At 45.2% G+C, this 24,513-nt stretch overlaps 1 protein-coding gene across 1 annotated transcript in view; it reads left to right on the forward strand.

The window, feature by feature from the left end:
* Nucleotides 1-24,513, forward strand: part of LOC135548753 (myotubularin-related protein 4-like) — a 158,950-nt gene that overhangs the window by 78,209 nt on the left and 56,228 nt on the right. Inside the window, exon 3 of the mRNA XM_064978654.1 lies at nucleotides 15,955-16,044. Within this exon, the coding sequence (XP_064834726.1) occupies nucleotides 15,955-16,044 (90 nt within the window). The remainder of the gene's footprint in view (nucleotides 1-15,954; nucleotides 16,045-24,513) is intronic.

The raw sequence follows: 24,513 nt of genomic DNA on the forward strand, positions 1-24,513 counted from the left end.
AATCAAATTTTATTTGTCACATAACCATGGTTAGCAGATGTTAATGCGAGTGTAGCGAAATGCTTGTGCTTCTAGTTCCGACAATGCAGTAATAACCAACAAGTAATCTAACTAACAATTCCTAAACTACTGTCTTATACACAGTGTAAGGGGATAAAGAATATGTACATAAGGATATATGAAAGAGTGATGGTACAGAGCAGCATAGGCAAGATACAGTAGATGGTATCGAGTACAGTATATACATATGAGATGAGTATGTAAACAAAGTGGCATAGTTAAAGTGGCTAGTGATACATGAGGATGCAGTCGATGATATAGAGTACAGTATATACGTATGCATATGAGATGAATAATGTAGGGTAAGTAACATTATATAAGGTAGCATTGTTTAAAGTGGCTAGTGATATATTTACATCATTTCCCATCAATTCCCATTATTAAAGTGGCTGGAGTTGAGTCAGTGTCAGTGTGTTGGCAGCAGCCACTCAATGTTAGTGGTGGCTATTTAACAGTCTGATGGCCTTGAGATAGGACCTCGCCTTCTGGATGATAGCAGGGTGAACAGGCAGTGGCTCGGGTGGTTGATGTCCTTGATGATCTTTATGGCCTTCCTGTAACATCGGGTGGTGTAGGTGTCCTGGAGGGCAGGTAGTTTGCCCCCGGTGATGCGTTGTGCAGACCTCACTACCCTCTGGAGAGCCTTACGGTTGAGGGCGGAGCAGTTGCCGTACCAGGCGGTGATACAGATTGTGCATCTGTAGAAGTTTGTGAGTGCTTTTGGTGACAAGCCGAATTTCTTCATCCTCCTGAGGTTGAAGAGGCGCTGCTGCGCCTTCTTCACGATGCTGTCTGTGTGAGTGGACCAATTCAGTTTGTCTGTGATGTGTATGCCGAGGAACTTAAAACTTGCTACTCTCTCCACTACTGTTCCATCGATGTGGATAGGGGGGTGTTCCCTCTGCTGTTTCCTGAAGTCCACAATCATCTCCTTAGTTTTGTTGACGTTGAGTGTGAGGTTATTTTCCTGACACCACACTCCGAGGGCCCTCACCTCCTCCCTGTAGGCCGTCTCGTCGTTGTTGGTAAAGTCGTCTGGTTGTAAAGCTTCTGGTTGTGATATGTAGGTACGGTCCCTGTGGGGATGACGTTGTCGATGCACTTATTAATGAAGCCAGTGACTGATGTAGTAAATTCCTCAATGTTATCGGATGAATCCCGGAACATATTCCATTCTATGCTAGCGAAATTCCTATAGCTTAGCATCCGCTTCATTGGACCACTTCCGTATTGAGCGCATCTCTGAAACTCCTTTTTTGAGTTTCTGCTTGTAGGCAGGATTTATGAGGGTAGAGTTATGGTCAGATTTGCCAAAATGGAAGGCGAGGGAGCGCTTTGTATGCGTTTCTGTGTGTGGAGTAAAGGTGATGTAGAGGTTTTTTTGCTTCTATTTGCAGAGTTGACATGCTGGTAAAAAAAATAGGTAAGACCGATTTCAGTCTTACCTCGGGGGAGTGGCGCCTCTTGATGTGCATTTTCTTGTTTGGTTATGGCCCTATACAGCTAGTTGAGTGCGGCCAGCATAGGTTTGTGGTGGTAAATAGACCGATACGAAAAATATAGATATACTTACTTGGTAAATAGTATGGTCTGTAGGTTATCATGAGGTACTCTAACTCGGGCAAGCAAAACCTCTAGACTTCCTGAACATTAAAGATTGTGCACCAGCTGTTGTTAACAAAGACACACACCTTCCCCCCTAACCTTACCCAAAGCTGCCGTTTGGCCTTGACGATGCATAGAAAAACCAGCTAGATTTTTTATTTATTTTTTATTTATTTATTTTTTCACCTTTATTTAACCAGGTAAGCTAGTTGAGAACAAGTTCTCATTTACAACTGTGACCTGGCCAAGATAAAGCATAGCAGTGTGAACAGACAACACAGAGTTACACATGGAGTAAACAATTAACAAGTCAATAACACAGTAGACAAAAAAAGGGGAGTCTATATACAATGTGTGCAAAAGGCATGAGGAGGTAGGCGAATAATTACAATATTGCAGATTAACACTGGAGTGATAAATGATCAGATGATCATGTACAGATAGAGATATTGGTGTGCAAAAGAGCAGAAAAGTAAATAAATAAAAACTGTGGGGATGAGGTAGGTGAAAATGGGTGGGCTATTTACCAATAGATTATGTACAGCTGCAGTGATCGGTTAGCTGCTCAGATAGCTGATGTTTGAAGTTGGTGAGGGAGATAAAGGTCTCCAACTTCAGCGATTTTTGCAATTCGTTCCAGTCACAGGCAGCAGAGTACTGGAACGAAAGGCGGCCGAATGAGGTGTTGGCTTTAGGGATGATCAGTGAGATACACCTGCTGGAGCGTGTGCTACGGATGGGTGTTGCCATCGTGACCAGTGAACTGAGATAAGGCGGAGCTTTACCTAGCATGGCCTTGTAGATGACCTGGAGCCAGTGGGTCTTGCGACGAATATGTAGCGAGGTCCAGCCGACTAGAGCACTACAAGTCGCAGTGGTGGGTAGTATAAGGTGCTTTAGTGACAAAACGGATGGCACTGTGATAAACTGCATCCAGTTTGCTGAGAAGAGTGTTGGAAGCAATTTTGTAGATGACATCGCCGAAGTCGAGGATCGGTAGGATAGTCAGTTTTACTAGGGTAAGCTTGGCAGCGTGAGTGAAGGAGGCTTTGTTACGGAATAGAAAGCCGACTCTTGATTTGATTTTCGATTGGAGATGTTTGATATGGGTCTGGAAGAAGAGTTTGCAGTCTAGCCAGACACCTAGGTACTTATAGGTGTCCACATATTCAAGGTCGGAACCATCCAGTGTGGTGATGCTAGTCGGGCATGCGGTTGCAGGCAGCGATCGGTTGAAAAGCATGCATTTGGTTTTACTAGCGTTTAAGAGCAGTTGGAGGCCACGGAAGGAGTGTTGTATGGCATTGAAGCTCGTTTGGAGGTTAGATAGCACAGTGTCCAATGACGGGCCGAAAGTATATAGAATGGTGTCGTCTGCGTAGAGGTGGATCAGGGAATCGCCCGCAGCAAGAGCAACATCATTGATATATACAGAGAAAAGAGTCGGCCCGAGAATTGAACCCTGTGGCACCCCCATAGAGACTGCCAGAGGACCGGACAGCATGCCCTCCGATTTGACACACTGAACTCTCTCTGCAAAGTAATTGGTGAACCAGGCAAGGCAGTCATCCGAAAACCGAGGCTACTGAGTCTGCCGATAAGAATATGGTGATTGACAGAGTCGAAAGCCTTGGCAAGGTCGATGAAGACAGCTGCACAGTACTGTCTTTTATCGATGGCGGTTATGATGTCGTTTAGTACCTTGAGTGTAGCTGAGGTGCACCCGTGACCGGCTCGGAAACCAGATTGCATAGCGGAGAAGGTACGGTGGGATTCGAGATGGTCAGTGACCTGTTTGTTGACTTGGCTTTCGAAGACCTTAGATAGGCAAGGCAGAATGGATATAGGTCTGTAACAGTTTGGGTCCAGGGTGTCTCCCCCTTGAAGAGGGGGATGACTGCGGCAGCCTTCCAATCCTTGGGGATCTCAGACGATATGAAAGAGAGGTTGAACAGGCTGGTAATAGGGGTTGCGACAATGGCGGCGGATAGTTTCAGAAATAGAGGGTCCAGATTGTCAAGCCCAGCTGATTTATACGGGTCCAGGTTTTGCAGCTCTTTCAGAACATCTGCTGTCTGGATTTGGGTAAAGGAGAACCTGGAGAGGCTTGGGCGAGGAGCTGCGGGGGGGCCAGAGCTGTTGGCCGAGGTTGGAGTAGCCAGGCGGAAGGCATGGCCAGCCGTTGAGAAATGCTTGTTGAAGTTTTCAATAATCATGGATTTGTCGGTGGTGACCGTGTTCCCTAGCGTCAGTGCAGTGTGCAGCTGGGAGGAGGTGCTCTTGTTCTCCATGGACTTCACAGTGTCCCAGAACTTTTTGGAGTTGGAGCTACAGGATGCAAACTTCTGCCTGAAGAAGCTGGCCTTAGCTTTCCTGACTGACTGCTTGTATTGGTTCCTGACTTCCCTGAACAGTTGCATATCGCGGGGACTGTTCGATGCTATTGCAGTCCGCCACAGGATGTTTTTGTGCTGGTCGAGGGCAGTCAGGTCTGGAGTGAACCAAGGGCTGTATCTGTTCTTAGTTCTGCATTTTTTGAACGGAGCATGCTTATCTAAAATGGTGAGGAAGGCATCCTCAACTGACGGGATGAGGTCAATGTCCTTCCAGGGTACCCGGGCCAGGTCGATTAGAAAGGCCTGCTCACAGAAGTGTTTTAGGGAGCGTTTGACAGTGATGAGGGGTGGTTGTTTGACTGCGGCACCGTAGCGTATACAGGCAATGAGGCAGTGGTCACTGAGATCCTGATTGAAGACAGCGGAGGTGTATTTGGAGGGCCAGTTGGTCAGGATGACGTCTATGAGGGTGCCCTTGCCTACAGAGTTAGGGTTGTACCTGGTGGGTTCCTTGATGATTTGTGTGAGATTGAGGGCATCTAGCTTAGATTGTAGGACTGCCGGGGTGTTAAGCATATCCCAGTTTAGGTCACCTAACAGAACAAACTCTGAAGCTAGATGGGGGGCAATCAATTCACAAATGGTGTCCAGGGCACAGCTGGGAGCTGAGGGGGGTCGGTAGCAGGCGGCAACAGTGAGCGACTTATTTCTGGAGAGAGTAATTTTCAGAATTAGTAGTTCAAACTGTTTGGGTATGGACCTGGAAAGTATGACATTATGTATATTATCCATGTCCTTGTTTAGCCACGACTCAGAGAAACACAGGATATTACAGTTTTTCAGGTCCCGTTGATGGGATAGTCTTGATGGCTGCAGCTGCACTCAACCTGCTCCAAGACACACTCTCCACCATTTTGCCTTCTAGCCAACTCCCAATCACACATTTCGCTTCCATCCTCAGTCTATCCACCCCACACTTCTTGGCTCAGGTAGTGGCCAAACTGGCTTTGTTGTGTTGCCTCGCTGTTGTAAGGCACAGATGGCAGAAAGAAAAACCACCAGGGAAATGCCAACATCTAGGCCCGAGTGCTCTCTTTCTCTCTCTTTATGCCTTAGGCAAAATGAAATATTTCAGAGAATGAGATGCAGTCAATTTACAAAGGAAATGATAATCGAGTCGTGCTATAATTTTTTGGCTATTGTTAGAGCATGTCTGCGCCAAGGTTGTCAGCGTTGCAGTAACTCTTTGAGACTCTTTTGAGGAACTGGGCTGACCCTCGGCCTATGGCTACGGCCAAGGCAGATACGTCTGTCGGAGTTACTCGGATTGGATGGGGAACACATATGCCAGCACTCCAGTTTAAATGTTAATGCACACGCATCCTATGCTGCACCTCACATTCCCATGCCATCCTCAAACCAAGGGAAAACCTATTTTTTCCTCCTCTGTTTACAAAGTCATTCACATGTCCACATGTCAAATCAATGTGGCAGCTGTCGACACCTAGTGCCTGTCATCCCCTCTGTTTCTTGTAGTTGTTTGAAGTGGACAGGTTCCCGTTTGATGGCACAGGGTAGATGAAAAACAAAATGATTTGAGGAACAGAACCAGAATTGAAAACGAAAGTGACATATACTGTTCAGGAACAGAACTGTTATTTTTTAAAGCATGGGAATCAGTTAATAGCATTTCTTTATGTTCCAGGCATTTTTTTCAGGCCCACAAAAATTGCAATAAAGCACCTATGCAAAGCCCTCACTTTGTCACTCAAATGTATTCCAGTGTCTGCCGGCCAGTGGGGGTGTGTGTAGGCTACCTGCCCTTCCCCTCTGAAGCATAGCTGTAGCCTGACTTTACAAGCATGATTCAGAAGTTAGTGAGAGATGTTTAAAATAATAGATTCACTTTTTCAATGTTAGTTAAGGATGCTATGTTATCACGTTTCACATTGGATTTATTAACTACAAAAATATGTTTTTTAATTTGAGTGCTGCTCTGCACGCACATGCTTGTTAGCTAGCTAGCTAGAACTCAGAATTTCAAAGACATTCTTCCATAGAAGCCGCTCCTCAGTAAGTATAATTCGGTGGGCCTAATTCAGATAATACATGTCATAACAAGATGGCCAGCGCTTCAAGGCAAGCTTCCTCCATTCTCTCGCCCTCTCCTCGCCTGAAAAATTTCAGTTGCATCTTGCGCCCTACACTGTGACTGGCAGGACAATGTGTGTTTGTCTTTCAGTATGATTAAACCATATTGTTTACGGCAAAATAAAATTGTATTTTAACAACTTTCCTATACAAATTAAATCGCTTAAACCGCCCCATGGCAAGCTGCTCTATCAGCACTGATTGGTGAAGTGAATTTAATGTCGAGCTAAATGTAAAAAGGTTTAAAAACCTGTACTTTTTTCGGGTTTTAACCGGCTTCCCACTTTCACATGTCTGATACTGATGTGGGCTTAGTGGGCATGACCAGGGGGTGTAGCCCCATGACAGTACTGACATTTGATTCTCGTCTGATATGAGGCTCATGCCAGCATGCAGTACATGGAGTAAAGACCTCATGTTGCTGTGTCTGGTCTGTCTGTGGTGCTGTAGACTCCGCAGAGGGCCCTCTCATCTTGACCCATGTGTCTGAGCCAAGGCAGTGGATGGATGGAGGGAGGAGCTGGGCACCTGCTGCTGGGGAGACAGCCGGGATGGAGGGAGGAGGGAAGAGGGGATTATATCTGTATCCTCCTGCTGCTTCTCCGGTTTCTCCTCAGTGGAAGGAGACTGGGCAATTGCTTGATGCTTCAGTTTATTTAGGATGTGCCTTATGTTTTCCCAAAGGAGTTCAACAGTTGACACGCATTTAATAATCTATATCGAAATTGTTAGTTGGTCCTCAAAGAATTCTTGTTTAACAAGTGTAAAAGTTTGTTATAATTTGTTTCTTCCCTCTGGTATCAATCAGGGTCTAGAAAAATGTAATTCATCATTTCTGTATAAATGGCCCAGTACAAGAATCAAGTGGTACTGTGGTGTAGCATATAGCCTATAGTTGTAGAATAAGATGAGGTATTGCTGAATTAGGGCATATATGTAGATTGCTGTGTTAGCAAATATTGAAAAAGAGTTGCCCTAGAGAGGGTTGCACACAGTAGAGTACGCTTATGTTTTTGTCCTCGTCTTTTTAAGAGTGACATTTTCAAAGGGAAGGATTTCCCTAGAAATGTGCATTTGTGCAATAAGACCTGTAGTCATAGACATTGGCTTTTTGACTCCTGCTCATTTGAAGGTATTATCTGAAATCACATAATTGTTGAAACCTCAAACCCCTTGTCTAACTGGTTGCATCTTTTACGAAACTTTGAGATTGCCACGACTCGTTAGCTATTTCCCTGCTTTCAAGGTCACGGTCTCTTCCCTTTGACTCCCCCAGTCTCCTCACTGTCCCCTCACAATCCCAGCCATCTGCCATGCTGTCCCATCTGTGGGCCGCAGTCCCACCTCCTATAAGCCATCTAAGCAACTTATCTACAGTCTGTAGGGAAGAAGTACTGTGAGCGTACCAAGTAATTGGGTGTCACTCTAAAGCGGGAAGGTGGAATAAACGAGTCAGGAGTAGGTTTTCTTGATTGAACACAGTTCTCTAATGAGAGCATTTTGTCAACAAAAACATTCTAACATAATCAATGAAAAATCTTCCAAGGAAAAACATACATCTTCTTCTCCAGATGAAACAAGAACACAATATGATTATCTTTAAACTACAACAAAAATAAATCACGTGATTGTCACCGTCTTAGTGGTTCTTTCTGCATAGCTTCTCTCTGTCGGTGGCCATCTTCCAGAGATAGTTTTCCCCCCTCTCTGCAGGTTCCATTCTCTCTTTTATAGGGGAAGGAGAGTATGTCATTTGTACCGTCAGCTGTGCTTAATTGACTCTGGTTACCTTGTCTCCCATGCCTTGTTGGGCTACTATCCGTGAGCCCAGCCTGCCCTCTAGTGGTCCTTCCGCATACCTTCCCCCCCAGGACCGAACCGGAGGGTCGGTCGCCAGACACACCGTCTTGGTCGCGTCGGGACAGCGCGTCTGCATTCCCATTCCTCGATCCGGCCCTGTGGATGACATGGAAAGAGAACGGTTGTAAAGACAAAAACCATCTGGCTATTCTGTTGTTATTGTTTCTCTTACCAGCCATCCAAGTGAGGGGCGCATGGTCAGTAACTAATGCAAACCTCCGACCCAGTAGATAGTACCGGAGATAATCGAGGGCCCACTTGATGGCTAAGGCCTCTTTCTCTGCGGTAGCATACCTCTGTTCCTGATCGCTGAGCTTCCTACTAATGAAGAGAATCGGCTTCTCTGCTTCACCTTTACCCTGAGCTAGTACGGCCCCGAGCCCTGTATCCGAGGCGTCGACCTGCACAATGAACTCTTGTGAGAAGTCCGGAGCCTGTAGAACGGGATCAGAACACAGGCCATCTTTTAGCAATTGAAAGGCCTCTTCCGTCTCGTCTTTCCACTCTACCTGGTTTGGCAGGTTTTTCCTGATGTGGTTTGTGAGGGGGTTGGCAATGGTTGCATATCCCGGGATAAAACGGCGATAATATCCTGTTATCCCTAAGAAGGCCCGAACGTCTTGCTTGGTCCGGGATCGAGGCCAGTCACGAATTGCCCTGGTCTTCTCTGCCTGCGGGCGTATTTTCCCATTCCCCACGGTGTACCCCAGGTATTCCGCTTTGGACAGGCCCAGGCAGCATTTATTTGGATTGGCTGTCAACCCTGTGGCTTCCAAACTCACGAGCACCGCCCGTAATCGCAGGGGGTGACTATCCCAGTCCTCGCTGTGGATGACCACATCGTCTATGTACGCCGCTGCATACTCTTGATGGGGCCGTAGAATGGCATCCATGAGGCGTTGGAAGGTTGCAGCAGCACCGTGCAGTCCGAAGGGCATCCTCACATACTGGAAAAGCCCCTCTGGGGTGGCGAAGGCAGTCTTTGGGCGATCCTCCGGAGCCACCGGCACTTGCCAATATCCCTTCGTCAAATCCAGGGTAGTGATGAACCTGGCCTTTCCTAAGCGCTCCAAGAGTTCATCCACGCGGGGCATGGGATACGCATCGAATGTAGAGATGGCATTCACTCCCCTAAAGTTGTTTCAGAGTCTCATACTACCATCGGATTTGGGGACCAGGACTATGGGACTGGACCACTTGCTCGTCGAGGGCTCGATCACGCCCATCCTCAACATCTCCCTCACCTCTTTCTTAGCGATGACTCGGCGAGCCTCAGGAATCCTGTAAGGGCGGATATGCACTTTCTTGCCGGGTTCAGTGTGGATATGGTGGAACAGGACATCTGTTTGTCCTGGGAATGGAGAGAATATTCCACCAAAGTTCATAATCAGCTTGTCTAGCTGTCTTGACTGCTCCGGTAGGAGAGTTTGGCCACGGCGCACCTGTGGTAGAGCCTCCTCTTTTCCTTTGCCCTCCAGGGCCATCAAAGCCACCTCCTCCTCTCGTCCATGGTACGTCTTTAGCAGGTTATGTAATAGAGTTGGACCTTCTTCCTCCTGTCAGGTTGCTTGGTGAGGTAATTGACCGGTGCGACCCTTTTCATTACCTTGTAGGGCCCCCTCCACTGCGCCAGCAAGCGATGTTCGGCCATGGGCACAAGCGCCATCACTTTCTCTCCCACGGTGAACTCATGGGGGGTCGCGGACTTATCATAGGCCCGGCCTTTGGGCCTTCTTCATATTCTCCTTGATTATGGGCCACACTGCTGACAGGCGGTCTCTCATCAGGGTAGCGTGTTCTATTGTGGATCGAAAGGGGCATGGTTGGGTCTCCCAGGTCTCGTTGGCTAAGTCGAGGATTCCTCGACAGGGTCTGCCATAGAGCAATTCAAACGGAGAGAATCCAGTGGATGCCTGGGGTACTTCTCGCAGGGCAAACATTAAGTGTGGGAGAAGCATGTCCCAGTTTTTCCCGTCTCGGGACACCACTCTTCTCAACATGCTTTTAATTGTTTTGTTCAAGCGTTCACACAACCCGTCTGTTTGAGGGTGGAATTTTTATTTATTTAGTTATTTTTTACCTTTATTTTACTAGGCAAGTCAGTTAAGAACAAATTCTTATTTTCAATGACAGCCTAGGAACAGTGGGTTAACTGCCTGTTCAGGGGCAGAACGACAGATTTGTACCTTGTCAGCTCGGGGGTTTGAACTCTCAACCTTCCGGTTACTAGTCCAACGCTAGTCCAACGCTCTAACCACTAGGCTACCCTGCTTGTACGTATCTGTTGAACCTGATATAACCGACACAAGTCCTTCATCAACCGGGACATGAACGGGGTTCCTTGATCGGTTAAGATAGTCTTGGGAAGGCCCACACGAGAGAACATCAGGAATAACTCCTTGGCAATTGCCTTTGACGACATGTTACGCAGGGGTATGGCCTCCGGGAACTTGGTAGCGTAATCTATAACCACTAGGATGTACTCGTGTCCTCAGGCGGATTTTGGGAGGGGTCCTACGAGGTCCATAGCTATGCGTTCAAAGGGAGTCTCTATGATGGGGAGAGGAATCAAAGGGTTACGTAGGTGTGGTCGTGGGGCTGTACGTTGACATTGATCACACGTCTTACAATACCTGGCCACATCTCGGGTGACACGGGGCCAATAGAATCTCTGCATGAATCTGTCAATAGTCTTGTCTCGTGCCAGGTATCCTCCTAGGACGTGGTAATGGGCTAACTGTAGAACTGTATCCCTGTATGGCCTAGGCACCATTAGTAATTCCTGGTTTTCCTCCCTTCATCGTACGACCCAGTATAAGAGACCCCGCCTGATTGCATTGTAAGGAAGAGGGGGCTCACCTGATCCGTCGACGTTCCTCCCGTCGATCACCTTCACCTTCCTCATGGCCTCCCTTAGGTCTTGGTCTCTATGCTGCGAGGTGCCGAACTGTCCCTTTAATTCCTGGGGCAGGTCGACCTCGGTAGAGGGATGTGGAGGTTGTTCCACATCCCCATCAGGGGTGACCGAGGAGAATCCCTTCCAGGTTCCCTCCTCGGATGGAGCTTCAAATATATCCCTTAGTGCCTGGTTGCTCCTTCCTTCCTGCGTTGTGTATAACCCTTCACAGGTGTCTTCATCGGTGGTTTCCTGGAATATCTGTCGTAAACGTTGGGTCGCTATTTCTTCCTCTGCTGCAGAGGACGAGGACGCGGCTACGTCTCCTTGTAGGACTACTACCTCAGGCTTGGATTTTCTCTTCTTTCCTGTCCCCCTTCTTCCCGTGCATAACGTCATCTGCCGAAGCTCCTTATTTAGGGGACAGTCTCTCCCGATCAATAATGGCACCTTCAGCTGGGGCACTTTCCCTGCCCTGACTGTACACCTTCCTTTTGGAGTGAGAATAGGCAGATTCACAGTGGGGTAATAGTGGGTGTCTCCATGGATACAGGATACAGCTACTTTGTCTGGTTGCAGTGTTGCGGAGGTCACCATCCGCTCCTCTACTAACGTAACCATACTTCCCGAGTCGAGAATAGCTACCACATCTTGTCCTTCGACTCGCACCGGAATCTCTGAGGCTGGGGCTATCTCTGCTAACCAACAGTGTTGATCCTGCCCCCTCAAAACGGGATGTGTGGGGGTAGGCAGTGATGACTTCGTGACCATGGGCTCATCTTTGCTAGGACATTGTGGGGCATAATGGTTGGGAGACTGACATTTATAACACCGACCCTGCTGTGTGGTGGCTGACTTCTCCCACCTCTGGAGGGGGCTTGGACATTTCGGTGGTGGGCGCGCCGGGGTGAGTCATGGTACGGGATTGGAAGACTCCTTCCGTTCCTCCTTGTCACTTTTTAACTCCCCTGTAGACCGATATGTTTCCACCGCCTGGGCTATGTCGTCGGCTGACAACGGGTTGGCTTGTCCCACAACCCTTTTTAAGTCACTGGGTAATTCTCTCAATATCTTGTCCACTACGAGAGTCTCTATCACATGTCCTACTCCCTTTCCAGGTTTTAGCCACTGTTTCGTCAGTCGTATTAGCCCATTCTGTGGGCGGCCACTCTTCCAAGGTGGCCGTCCTTTCGAAGGTCATGAGGAAGGCCTCAATATCATCCTCCTTGGAAAGACGAGGTAAGATGGCGTGAGCAGCCGCACTTGGCCGAACTCTAAGTTCTTCTCATCGGCTCAGCTGTTGTTGCAGGAGTTCTATGGTTGTCTGCTGTGCCGTGATCAATTGTTGTAGTAGGGCGTTATCCATCGTTCTTGAATGGTTCCTCCGGGTCTACTGGAAGAATCTTGATTTACTCACTTATCCTTGTGTCACGCGTCCACCTAATGCCCGCATCCTCCACCAATGTGAGCGTACCAAGTAATTGGGTGTCACTCTAAAGCGGGAAGGTGGAATAAACGAGTCAGGAGTAGGTTTTCTTGATTGAACACAGTTCTCTATTGAGAGCATTTTGTCAACAAAAACATTCTAACATAATCAATGAAAAATCTTCCAAGGAAAAATCTTCTTCTCCAGATGAAACAAGAACACAATAGGATTATCTTTAAACTACAACAAAAATAAATCACGAGATTGTCACCGTCTTAGTGGTTCTTTCTGCATAGCTTCTCTCTGTCGGTGGCCATCTTCCAGAGATAGTTTCCCCCCCTCTCTGCTGGTTCCATTCTCTCTTTTATAGGGGAAGGAGAGTATGTCATTAGTACCGTCAGCTGTGCTTAATTGACTCTGGTTACCTTGTCTCCCATGCCTTGTTGGGCTACAATCCGTGAGCCCAGCCTGCCCTCTAGTGGTCCTTCCACAGTACATTATATATACAAAGGTATGTGGACACCCTTTTTCAGCCACACACGTTGCTGACAGGTGTATGAAATCTAGCAGACAGCCATGTAATCTCCGCCAACAAACATTGGCAGTAGAATGGCCTTAATGAAGAGATCAGTGACTTTAAACTGGCCCCGTCATACCATGCCACCTTTCCAACAAGTCACTTAGTCAAATTTCTGCCCTGCTACAGCTGCACCGGTCAACTGTAAGTGCTGTTATTGTGAAGTGGAAACGTCTAGGGGCAATAATGGCCCAGCCACGAAGTGTTAAGCCACACAAGCTCACAGAACGGGAACACTGAAGCGCGTAGCGCGTAAAAATAGTCTGTCCTCGGTTGCAACACTCACTACCGAGTTCCAAACTGCCTCTGGAAGCAACATCAGCACAAGAACTGTTTGTTGGGAGCTTCATGAAATGGGTTTCCATGGCCAAGCAGCCGCACACAAGATCACCGTGCGCAATGCCAAGTGTCGGCTGGAGTGGTGTAAAGCTCACCGCCATTGGACTCTGGAGCAGTGGAAACACATTCTCTGGAGTGATGAATCACGCTTCCCCATCTAACAGGCCAATAGACTGGGTTTGGCAGATGCCAGGAGAACGCTTCCTGCCCGAATGCATAGTGCTCTAAAGTTTGGTGGACTGTTTTTTATGGTTCGATCTAGCCCCTTAGTTCCAGTGAAGGGAAATCTTAATGCTACAGCATACAATGACATTCTAGACGATTCTGTGCTTCACTTCATGGCAACAGTTTGGAGAAGGCCATTTCCTGTTTCGGCATGACAATGCCCCGGTGCACAAAGTGAAGTCCATACAGAAATGGTTTGTTGATCGGTGGGGAAGAACTTGACTGGCCTGCACAGAGCTCTCTACTCAACCCCATCTAACACCTCTGGGAGGAATTGGAATACAGACTGAGAGCCAGGCCTATTCGCCCAACATCAGTGCCCAACCTCACTAATGCGCTTCTGACTGAATGGAAGCAAATAAGCATACCTTATTTGTAGTGTGTTCCGTCTTGGGGTTGTGTGGGGTGTATAGATTAGTCTATGGCTGCCTGAGGCGGTTCTCAATCAGAGTCAGGTGATTATCGTTGTCTCTGATTGGGAACCATATTTAGGTAGCCTGGGTTTCACTTGTGTGTTTGTGGATGATTGTTCCTGTCTCTGTGTTTGTTGCACCAGTCAGGGCTGTTTCGGTTTTCGACATTTGTTGTTTTGTATTGTTCGTGTTTTTTCATCATTAAATATGTATCGAACGAATCATGCTGCATTTTGGTCCGATCCTTGTTCCACCTCTTCGTCAAAGGAGGAGTTGGAAGAAACCCGTTACATGTATTCCAAGGCCTACCTTCAAACTCAGTGCCTCTTTGCTTGACATCATGGGAAAATCAAAAGAAATCAGCTAAGACCTCAGAAAAGAAGTTGGAGACCTCTACAAGTCTGGTTCATCAATGGGAGCAATTTCCAAACGCCTGAAGGTACCACGTTCATCTTTCCAAACAATAGTACGCAAGTATAAACACCATGGGACCACGCAGCCGTCATACCGCTCAGGAAGGAGACGCGTTCTGTTTCTTAGAGATCAATGCACATTGGTGCGAAATGTGCAAATCAGTCCCAGAACAACAGCAAAGGACCTGGAGGAAACAGGTACAAAAGTATTTATATCCACAGTAAAATGAGTCCTACATCGACATAACCTGAAAGGCCACTGCTCCAAAACCGCCGTAAAAAAAGCCAGGCTACGGTTTGCAACTGCACATGGGGACAAAGATCGTACTTTTTGGAGAAATTTCCTCTGGTCTGATGAAACAAAAATAGAACTGATTGGTCATAATGACCATCGTTATGTTTGGAGGAAAAAGATGGAGGCTTGCAAGCTGAAGAACACCATCCCAACAGTGAAGCACGGGGGTGGCAGCACCATGTTGTGGGGGTGCTTTGCTGCAGGAGGGACTGGTGCACTTCACAAAATAGATGGCATCATGAGGAAAGAAAATTATGTGGATATATTGAAGCAACATCTCAAGACATCAGTCAGGAAGTCAAAGCTTGGTCGCAAATGGGTCTTCCAAATGGACAATGACCCCAAGCATACTTCCAACGTTGTGGCCAAATGGCTTAAGGACAACAAAGTCAAGATATTGGAGTGGCCATCACAAAGCCATGACCTCAATTCCTATAGAACATTTGTGGGCAGAACTGAAAAAGCATGTGCGAGCAAGGAGGCTTACATGCCTGACTCAGTTACACCAGCTCTGTCAGAAGGAATGGGCCAGAATTCACCCATGTTATTGTGGTTAGCTTGTGGAAGGCTATCTGAAATGTTTGACCCAAGTTAAACAATTTAAAGACAATGCTACCGAATACTAATTGAGTGTATGTAAACTTCCGACCCTCTGGGAATGTGATGAAAGAAATACAAGCTGAATTAAATAATTCTCTCTACGATTATTCTGACATTTCACATTCTTAAAATAAAGTGTTGATCCTAACTGAAATTTTTACTAGGATTAAATGTCAGGAATTGTGAAAAACGGAGTTTAAATGTATTTGGCTAAGGTGTATGTAAACTTCCGACTTCAACTGTATGTTGTTCCTGCTGTGTAGGGCTACAGCTGGGTTGACTGCTGTGGCTGCAGTGCTGTCTGCCACAGTCTGCCACGGGCACAGGCCATCTCGCTGGCTGGGGAGGAGGCACAGACATAAACAGCAGCTGTCTAGGGGACACTGTCATGTCCTCCCCCCAAAAAACACAGGTCACTCATAATAATAAATAATTGCCTGACTTCAAACTGACCTGTAAGAACTCCCTTTTTCAGAGAAGAAGTGAGTGTATTGTATGGTGTTTGACACCGGCTCTTTACAGGCAATGTTAATAGCAGCTGTAGTCTGCCATTTCAGAAAAACAGGACAGTGCCCCTGTAGGCTCCTGTAAAGGGAGTGGCTTTTATTGACCTTTTCCTGGGTGGCTGATGATTGATTGAAGCCCCTGTTTTTGTGCCTTCTTTTTGATCTGATAAAGTAATGTTACTGTTACTATTTGTATGTTGTGTGTTAAGAACTGAGATGTCTGACCAGCCTGTGTTCATCTCTGTCCTCCAGGGTGAAGAAGGACCCCCCAGTCTGGAGTATATCCAGGCCAAGGACTTGTTCCCTCCGAAAGAGCTGGTCAAGGAGGACGACAGCCTCCAGGTGGGTGACTGAGAACACACACAGGCGCGTGTGCCCACACCGGTTCACACACATACATAGAAACACTCACACTTACAGGAACGCTCGGGCTTGCATACACACATGCATATTCACACACACACCGCAGACAGACGATGACTCATGATGTGGGTTGAAGTCAAACTCAATAATAATAGCAATGGAAGTAACACCTATAATTAATTTCACAATCTCAATGTTCCTCAGGTTTAGCTGGGTGTGTTGTAGTGTAGTAATGTGTTGTTTTTCTGAATTGTTGTAGTTTGCTAAAGGGATGGGTTACTCTGCATTACAGACACATACATTTGTATTTGTATTTACTATGGATGCTCCAAGGCTACTCTTCCTGGGATCCAGGAAGTTATACATTTTAAAACATTACAATACATACAGATTTCACAACATATTAACTGTGTGCCCCCGAGCCCCTACTCTACTACGACATATCTATAAAATACATGTGTATGTGCGTGTATAGTGCGTATGTTATAGAGTGTTTGTATTCATGTGTCTATGTTTGTATTGCTTCACAGTCCTCCCTGTTCCATAAGGTGTATTTTTATCTGTTTTTTAAATCTAATTTTACTGCTTGCATGAGTTACTTGATGTGGAATAGAGTTCTGTGTAGTCATGGTTCTATGTAGTACTGTGTGCCTCCAATAGTCTGTCCTGGACTTGGGGGACTGTGAAGAGACCTTGGTGTCTTGTGGGGTATACATGGGTGTCCGAGCTGTGTGCCAGTAGCTTGGTACATTCAACATGTCGATACCTTTCACAAATACAAGTATTGATGAAGTCAATCTCTCCTCGACTTTGAGCCAGGAGAGATTGACATGCATATTATTGAAGTTTGCTCTCTGTGTACATACAAGGGCCAGCCGTGCTGCACTGTTCTGAGCCAATTGCAATTTTCCTAAGTCCCTCTTTGTGCCACCTGACCACACGACTGAAAAGTAGTCCAGGTGCGACAAAACTAAAGCATGTAGGACCTGCCTTGTTGATAGTGTTGTTTAAGAAAGCAACGATATAGACAGACTTCTCCCCATCCTAGCTTCTGTTGTATCAATATTTTTTGACCATGACAGTACAATCCAGGGCTACTCCAAGCAGTTCAGTGTCCTCAACTCGCTCAATTTCCACATGATTTATTACAATATTTAGTTAAGGTTTAGGGTTTATTTGTACCAAACATTGCTTTTATTTTTTTTATATTTAGGACAAACTTATTCCTTGCCACCAATTCTGAAACTAACTGCATCTCTTTGTTAAGTTTGCTGTCATTTCAGTCGCTGTGGTAGCTGACGTGTATAGTGTTGAGTCATCCGTATACATAAACTCACTGGTTTTACTCAAAGCCAGTGGCATGTCGTTAGTAAAGATTGAAAAAAGACAGCTGCCCTGAGGAATTCCTGATTCTCCCTGGATTTTGTTGGAGAGCCTTCCATTAAAGAACACCCTCTGTGTTCTGTTAGACAGGTCACTCTTTATCCACAATGTAGCAGGGGGTGTAAAGACATAACACATACGTTTTTCAGGCAGCAGACTATGATCGATAATGTGAAAAGCTGCACTGAAGTCTGACAAAACAGCTCCAAAAATATGTGTATCATCAATTTCTCTCAGCCAATCGTCAGTCATTTGTGTAAGTGCTGAGAATGTTTTTTTGTTGTTTTTTTACCCCTTTTTCTCCCCAATTTCGTGGTATCCAATTGTTGTAGTAGCTACTATCTTGTCTCATCGCTACAACTCCCGTACGGGCTCGGGAGAGACGAAGGTTGAAAGTCATGCGTCCTCCGATACACAACCCAACCAGCCGCACTGCTTCTTAACACAGTGCACATCCAATGCCCTCAGACAAACAATCACACAGGCAAAGTGTCAATACAGGTCTAAGATTGAATCCTACTACACCGGCTCTGACACTCGTCGGATGTGGCAGGGTTGGAAAACTATTACGGACTACAAAGGTAAACCCAGCCACGAGCTGCCCAGTGACGCAAGCCTACCAGACGAGCTAAATGCCTTTTATGCTTGCTTCGAGGCAAGCACCACTGAAGCATGCATGAGAGCACTAGCCATTCCGGACGACTGTGTGATAATGCTCTCGGTAGCCGATGTGTGCAAGACATATAAAAAGAGCAACATTCACAAAGCCTCTGGGTCATTTTCAACCTCTCCCTACCGAATCTTTAATAACTACATGTTTCAAACAGACAGTCCCTCTGCCCAAGAAAACAAAGGTAACCTTCCTAAATGACTATCGCCCCGTTACACTCACGTCGGTAGCCATTGAAGTGCTTTGAAAGGCTGGCCATGGCTCACATCAACACCATCATCCCGGGAACCCTAGACCCACTCCAATTTGCATACCGCCCCAATAGATCCACAGATGACGCAATCTCAATCGCACTCCACACTGCCCTTTCCCACCTAGACAAAAGGAACACCTATGTGAGAATGTTGGTCATTGACTACAGCTCAGCATTCAACACCATTGTGCCCACAAAGCTCATCACTAAGCTAAGGACCCTGGGACTAAACACCTCCCTTTGCAACACCTTCCCCCTAAGGAGACTGAAAAGATTTGGCATGGGTCCCCAGATCCTCAAAGTTCTACAACTGCACCATCGAGAGCATCGTGACCGGTTGCATCACCGCCTGGTATGGCAACTGCTTGGCATCTGACGGCGCTACAGAGGGTAGAGCGTACGGCCCAGGTCATCACTGGTGCCAAACTTCCTACCATCCAGAACCAATATACAGTGCCTTGCGAAAGTATTCGGCCCCCTTGAACTTTGCGACCTTTTGCTACAAAATCTACAATGGAATGGTTCAAAAATAAACATATCCAGGTGTTAGAATGGCCAAGTCAAAGTCCATACCTGAATCCAATCGAGAATCTGTGGAAAGAACTGAAAACTGCTGTTCACAAATGCTCTCCATCCAACCTCACTGAGCTTGAGCTGTTTTGCAAGGAGGAATGGTAAAAAATTTCAGTCTCTCGATGTGCAAAACTGATAGAGACATACCCCAAGCGACTTACAGCTGTAATCGCAGCAAAAGGTGGCGCTACAAAGTATTAACTTAAGGGGGCTGAATAATGTTGCACGCCCAATTTTTCAGTTTTTGATTTGTTAAAAAAGTTTGAAATATCCAATAAATGTCGTTCCACTTCATAATTGTGTCCCACTTGTTGTTGATTCTTCACAAAAAAATACAGTTTTATATCTTTATGTTTGAAGCCTGAAATGTGGCAAAAGGTCGCAAAGTTCAAGGGGGCCGAATACTTTCGCAAGGCACTGTATGTAAATGAGATTTCTGTATTTTATTTTCAATACATTTGCAAAAACATGTTTCCACTTTGCATTATGGGGTATTGTGTGTAGTTGAATTCAAGCTGTAACACATCCAAATGTGGAATAAGTCAAGGGGTAATACGTTCTGAAGACACTGGAAATGGATCTAACCTCACCCTAAGAGCAGTGATGCACAGTTACCTGCAGGCCTCGCCTCAATCCAGAGAAAGGCTTTAGAACTCTGTCAATTAGACTGGGTGTGGATTAGGCTAGGCCATGGCTGGGTCTTGCTGGGGGGTGGAGAGAGAAGGCTAATAGTGGAAGAGTCTGCCATTGTTAAGGTTATATTGCAGGAGAAGCTGTACGGACTCAACATATAATCTAACAAGGAGTAGAGGACAGGGTAGGGGAGAGGAGGCTTAGGAGACTGGGCATGAAAATATATTGTTGTCATCCAGTGGTGGGCCAGCAAGGCCTTCTCTGCTGGCCTAAACATCATCAGAATATATATATTTTTTAAATATATTTTCCCATAAATATGTATTAAATTATTCCCCAGAGTAATAGTTACACTCTTCATTTCATAGCGTTCCTCTTGGTTGCACTGCTTCCAGCCCCAGGTTGAGATTTGGAGGGCTGGTCTTTATGTTAGATATTTTATCCAATCATATTCAGCCATCATGTGTTGCCAGGGGTCTAAAATCTGCCCTCATGCCATCAGAATCAACAGTGCGGGCGCTTGTAGCTTAAAGTGAATGGAAATTAAAATTTAGTGTCAACCAATCAGCTTTAGAGTTGGCTATTGTACGCCTGCTGGCTGGCTCCAATGTTACACAGGAGCCAGCTAGCAGGCGTAGTGCCTGCACGTCTTTTGATTGGATTACCAATATTGAGAGGCAGGTCCTCAGAACTAGGAAACTGAAATTGATAAACAAATTAATTTGCGTACTACTAAGCTGTTTTTTCAACCCACAATGGCGGAAGGAGAAGATATCGATTTGGTCGAGGATATAATTATAACGCCATTCTCAAGACAAACTTTTCAAGAAAAGTTAGACATTGTCAGGAGAGGTAGACGCCGACGCTACAAAAGCCGACGCTACAAAGACAGGCTCCGAGAAGCACTGCAAACTGTACTGCTGGGAATGCCTATTATTTGCAAGTGATCGATTTGGTGTTTGGAGCCACACTGGCTTTGCAAACCTGAGTTGTCTAACCAAGGCAGCAACGAGACACCAAAGTACGGCTGGGCACTTACAAATAATGGTGCTTTTGAAAACGTTTGGGGATACCCGAGTGGATCTACAGCTTAACGAACAAGCGCGCAGGGCAACGAAGCTGCACAATGAAAAGGTATTGTACTCTTCCCCTGCAATTCTCTGAATAAAAATGTAAATTTCAAGGTGACGCAACACCTGGTTATACTGCGTTTCTGTCTAAATATATAGTGTCTAGAGCCATGGCATCATAATGATGGTAATAAGAGGTGGATTAATTCGGGTGGGACTGTGTAGGACTTCACTGAAGGCCCAGGCCCCAGAACCACGGCACGCTACTGTTGTCATCCATCCTGGTCCTGCCAACCTTGAATAGATACAAGTTAATTGGATAATTAGATCCAGCCTCCCTTTCTTTTTCTAGAATGTCAAGTTTATTAATTAATCATTTTAAAATGTAGAATTGTATGTATTCACAATCAGATAAGGCCTAAACTTCCACTGTGCCATGAAACACAAAACACAAATGACCCGTTTGGAACAGTAGAAGTGGAAAAGGTTTTAATTCCAGTTAAATTGAGTTGAAATGTTTTGTTCAAGTTCTCATCTGAAGATGTATGATGAAACAGTCAAATTAATTTGAGAAAAAGCTGTCGTCTTTAGTGCAGTGTTCATGTTATCTTGACCAGTTTGCTCCATACTGATTAATATCTTAGCAGTCATCGATAGATGGGCCCTGTTGTTCAAGACCTCTGAGCAAGAGGTTGCTATATCCAAGCAGGGCGGAAATGATTATAACCTATTTATTTTTCTAATAGATTTGACGACAGTCAACTTATTTTGTACAGTCTGTGATTAACCAAAATGTGAGATCCATATGGACATTTTGAATCAGGTTTAATGGGTCCTGGTGGGCTGGTGATTTCCCAGCGAGCACCTTGGGAGTCATTTACCACTGGAACTCCTTCCCAAACAGACATTTTACTTAGATACTTCATTTTGCTGAGAAATTTCCAGTCAACCATGTAATTTTCTCCGTAGATGTTCATTCTCTTACAGACAAACAGGGGCAGTGCTCATAACATCACCAATGTAATCAATGCAATCAAGAGACTTCACAACGTTTTAAATTGTCAAAAACATTTTTTTTACCTTTATTTAACTAGGCAAGTCAGTTAAGAATAAATTCTTATTTTCAATGACGGCCTAGGAACAGTGGGTTAACTGCCTTGTTCAGGGGCAGAACTACAGATTTTTACCTTGACAGCTCGGGGATTTTATCTTGCAACCTTTCGGTGACAAGTCCAACGCTCTGACCACTAGGCTACCTGCCGTCCCAAAACATTTTCAAGATAGGCCAGTTACACTCAGTCCATTGTAGAACTTTGTCCATTGTACACACATTTGAGCAATTGTGTTATTGTTGTGTTCCACATTTTCTCTGTTGTACTGGTTAGTCAGAAGGCCTGATAAGGATTGGATAGTTTTTTCACTGTTTGACTTTCATTTCCCCAGATGAAGAGCTCCCTCTTTTTGGTACAGTATGGTCTCAGTGACCTTGTGGGCAGTCAAAGAAAAACTTCCTGACATGAGGGACAAGAAATAGACAAGTGTAAACGGTGATGTGCTTACAGCTAGTCTTTTTGTGTTCATATTGGTTTGGCTACCTTACTTGATGAAAAGGCATTATGTAAAAAAAAGTATTTTGCCCATCAGTATTTTGTGATTGTCTCCTGTTTCACCTTGTAATTATATGCCCTCTTTCTTTGACCATTACTGCTTTATAGCTTCATGTAGTGGCGTAGAATGAAACGATCACTCATGTATCATGTTGTAACACGCTGCATTACTGACCATCACAAAATGCATGATACTGTAGGATTGAAGTGTTTTCGGCTGCTCATTTATTGAGAAAGTAAAACAATTTATTCATATCTCCATAAGGACCTGACGATTCAGAATTGTGGACCCAGGCTGTGTTGTGAATTGTAGAGGCCTCAGCCCTGACCAGAAGCAACCCATACCCCCTAGGCACTTGTGGAGATCTGAGAGGATTGGAAATGTGTGAGCAATATGTAGTAAAGAACTGGAGAGTACTCAGTATATTAACTGGTCAAGGATGTGTATGTTACTTTTTAAATGTAATCCGTTGCTAGTTAACTGTCCAAAATTGTCATCAGTAACATAACTATTGGATTACCCAGACTCTTTGATATTTGTTTGATTATTTTCCCCTTAAGAGGCAAATAGAATCCATCAAACACATTTGGTGTGTCATCATAGTGGACTCTATCTTATTGTTAGACTCGCTCAGGTGGAACAAACTTAAAACTTGTGCCTTTTTTAAGTGGTGAATTGAATGTCATTGAGAAAACAGAAAGGTGTCATAATGTATTTTTTTCTGCAAACATCCCATCTGTAATCTGATTACAATATTTTTGCTGGTAACGTAACCGATGACTGTTTTCAGAAACATTACAGGCTGCGTAGACTGGCTCCTGGATCTCCTCTTCAACATGGTCACCCTTGAACCAGTGCCGTATGTGGGGAAGCTGTGAAAGCTGTCCATCCCAGTGTGAGAGGCCTGACAAAGAGCAGGCCATAGCTAGATTTTCTTACCCTTCTATCTTGGGGGTGACTGAAGCCTGCTTGAGGCAGGTCCTCCTGTTCTCTCGCTGTCCTCCCCATGAATTTCTGTAGTTGGTTGCATTTCCTAAAGCCTAAATAATTCACTGTTACGTAATACAGTATATCACATTTTGTTTCATTGTATTGTTTTTTTCAAGCGTTTGGACAGGAGATGAGTGTTACAAATTGTACGAATCACTGGGTCCTGCATACTTGTAGGGTGGCTGAGTTTCTATATTAGGCTTATGGCTCTAATTGTTTATTTTTTTATTATGTCAAATGGTGTCTCACCATTATTTCTCACCTTTATTTTTCATAAGTGTTTTATATTTTGGCTAAGCTGGCCTTTAGTAAATTATCAAATAAATGTCTGCTCAATGCATACAACTCTGAACATATTGTCATGTATAATGCAGAGGGAACCAATAAATTGTCCAGTACAGTTATTGTATGCTGTTTTCACATACCTTCCTTTATGTCTAAGCTTCTAAGGTGACTCAGACTTCATGTGAAGTATATCAGTGAACTGTATTCTGTAATTATACTGTACAAAAATATTAACAGCATGCTGCAATTTCAACGATTTTACTGAATTACAATTCATAAGGAAATTAGTTCATTTAAATAAATAAATTAGGCCCTAATCTATGGATTTCACATGACTGGGCAGCCATGGGTGGGCCTGGGAGGGCATAGGCCCACCCACTGGGGAGCCAGGCCGAGCCAATCAGAATGAGTTTTTCCCCATAAAAGGGCTTTACAGAAGGAAATACTCCTCAGATTCATCATCTGTCTGGGTGGCTGGTCTCAGACAATCCCGCAGGTGAAGAAGCTGGATGTGGAGGTCCTGGGCTGGTGTGGTTACATGTGGTCTGCGCTTGTTGAGGCCAGTTGGATGTACTGCCAAATTATCTAAAACGACATTGGAGGCAGCTTATGGTAGAGACTAACACTAACATTACATTTTCTCGCAACAGCTCTAGTGGACATTCCTGCAGTCAGCATGCCAATTGCACGCTCCCTCGAAACTTGAGACATCTGTAGCATTGTGTTGTGTGACAAAACTGCACATTTTAGAGTGGCCTTTTATTGTCCCCAGCGCAAGGTGCACCTGTGTAACGATCGTGCTGTTTAATCAGTTTCTTGATATGCCACATCTGTCAGGTGGATGGATTATCTTGGCAAAGGAGAAATGCCCACTAACAGGGATGTACAACATTTAAGATAAATAAGCTTTTTGTGAATATAGAACATTTCTGGGATCTTTTGTTTAAGCTCATGAAACATGGAACCAACAATTTACATGTTGC

Source organism: Oncorhynchus masou, chromosome 11 (genome assembly GCF_036934945.1).
Source record: "Oncorhynchus masou masou isolate Uvic2021 chromosome 11, UVic_Omas_1.1, whole genome shotgun sequence".
In the NCBI taxonomy this organism is placed as follows: Eukaryota; Metazoa; Chordata; class Actinopteri; order Salmoniformes; family Salmonidae; genus Oncorhynchus; species Oncorhynchus masou.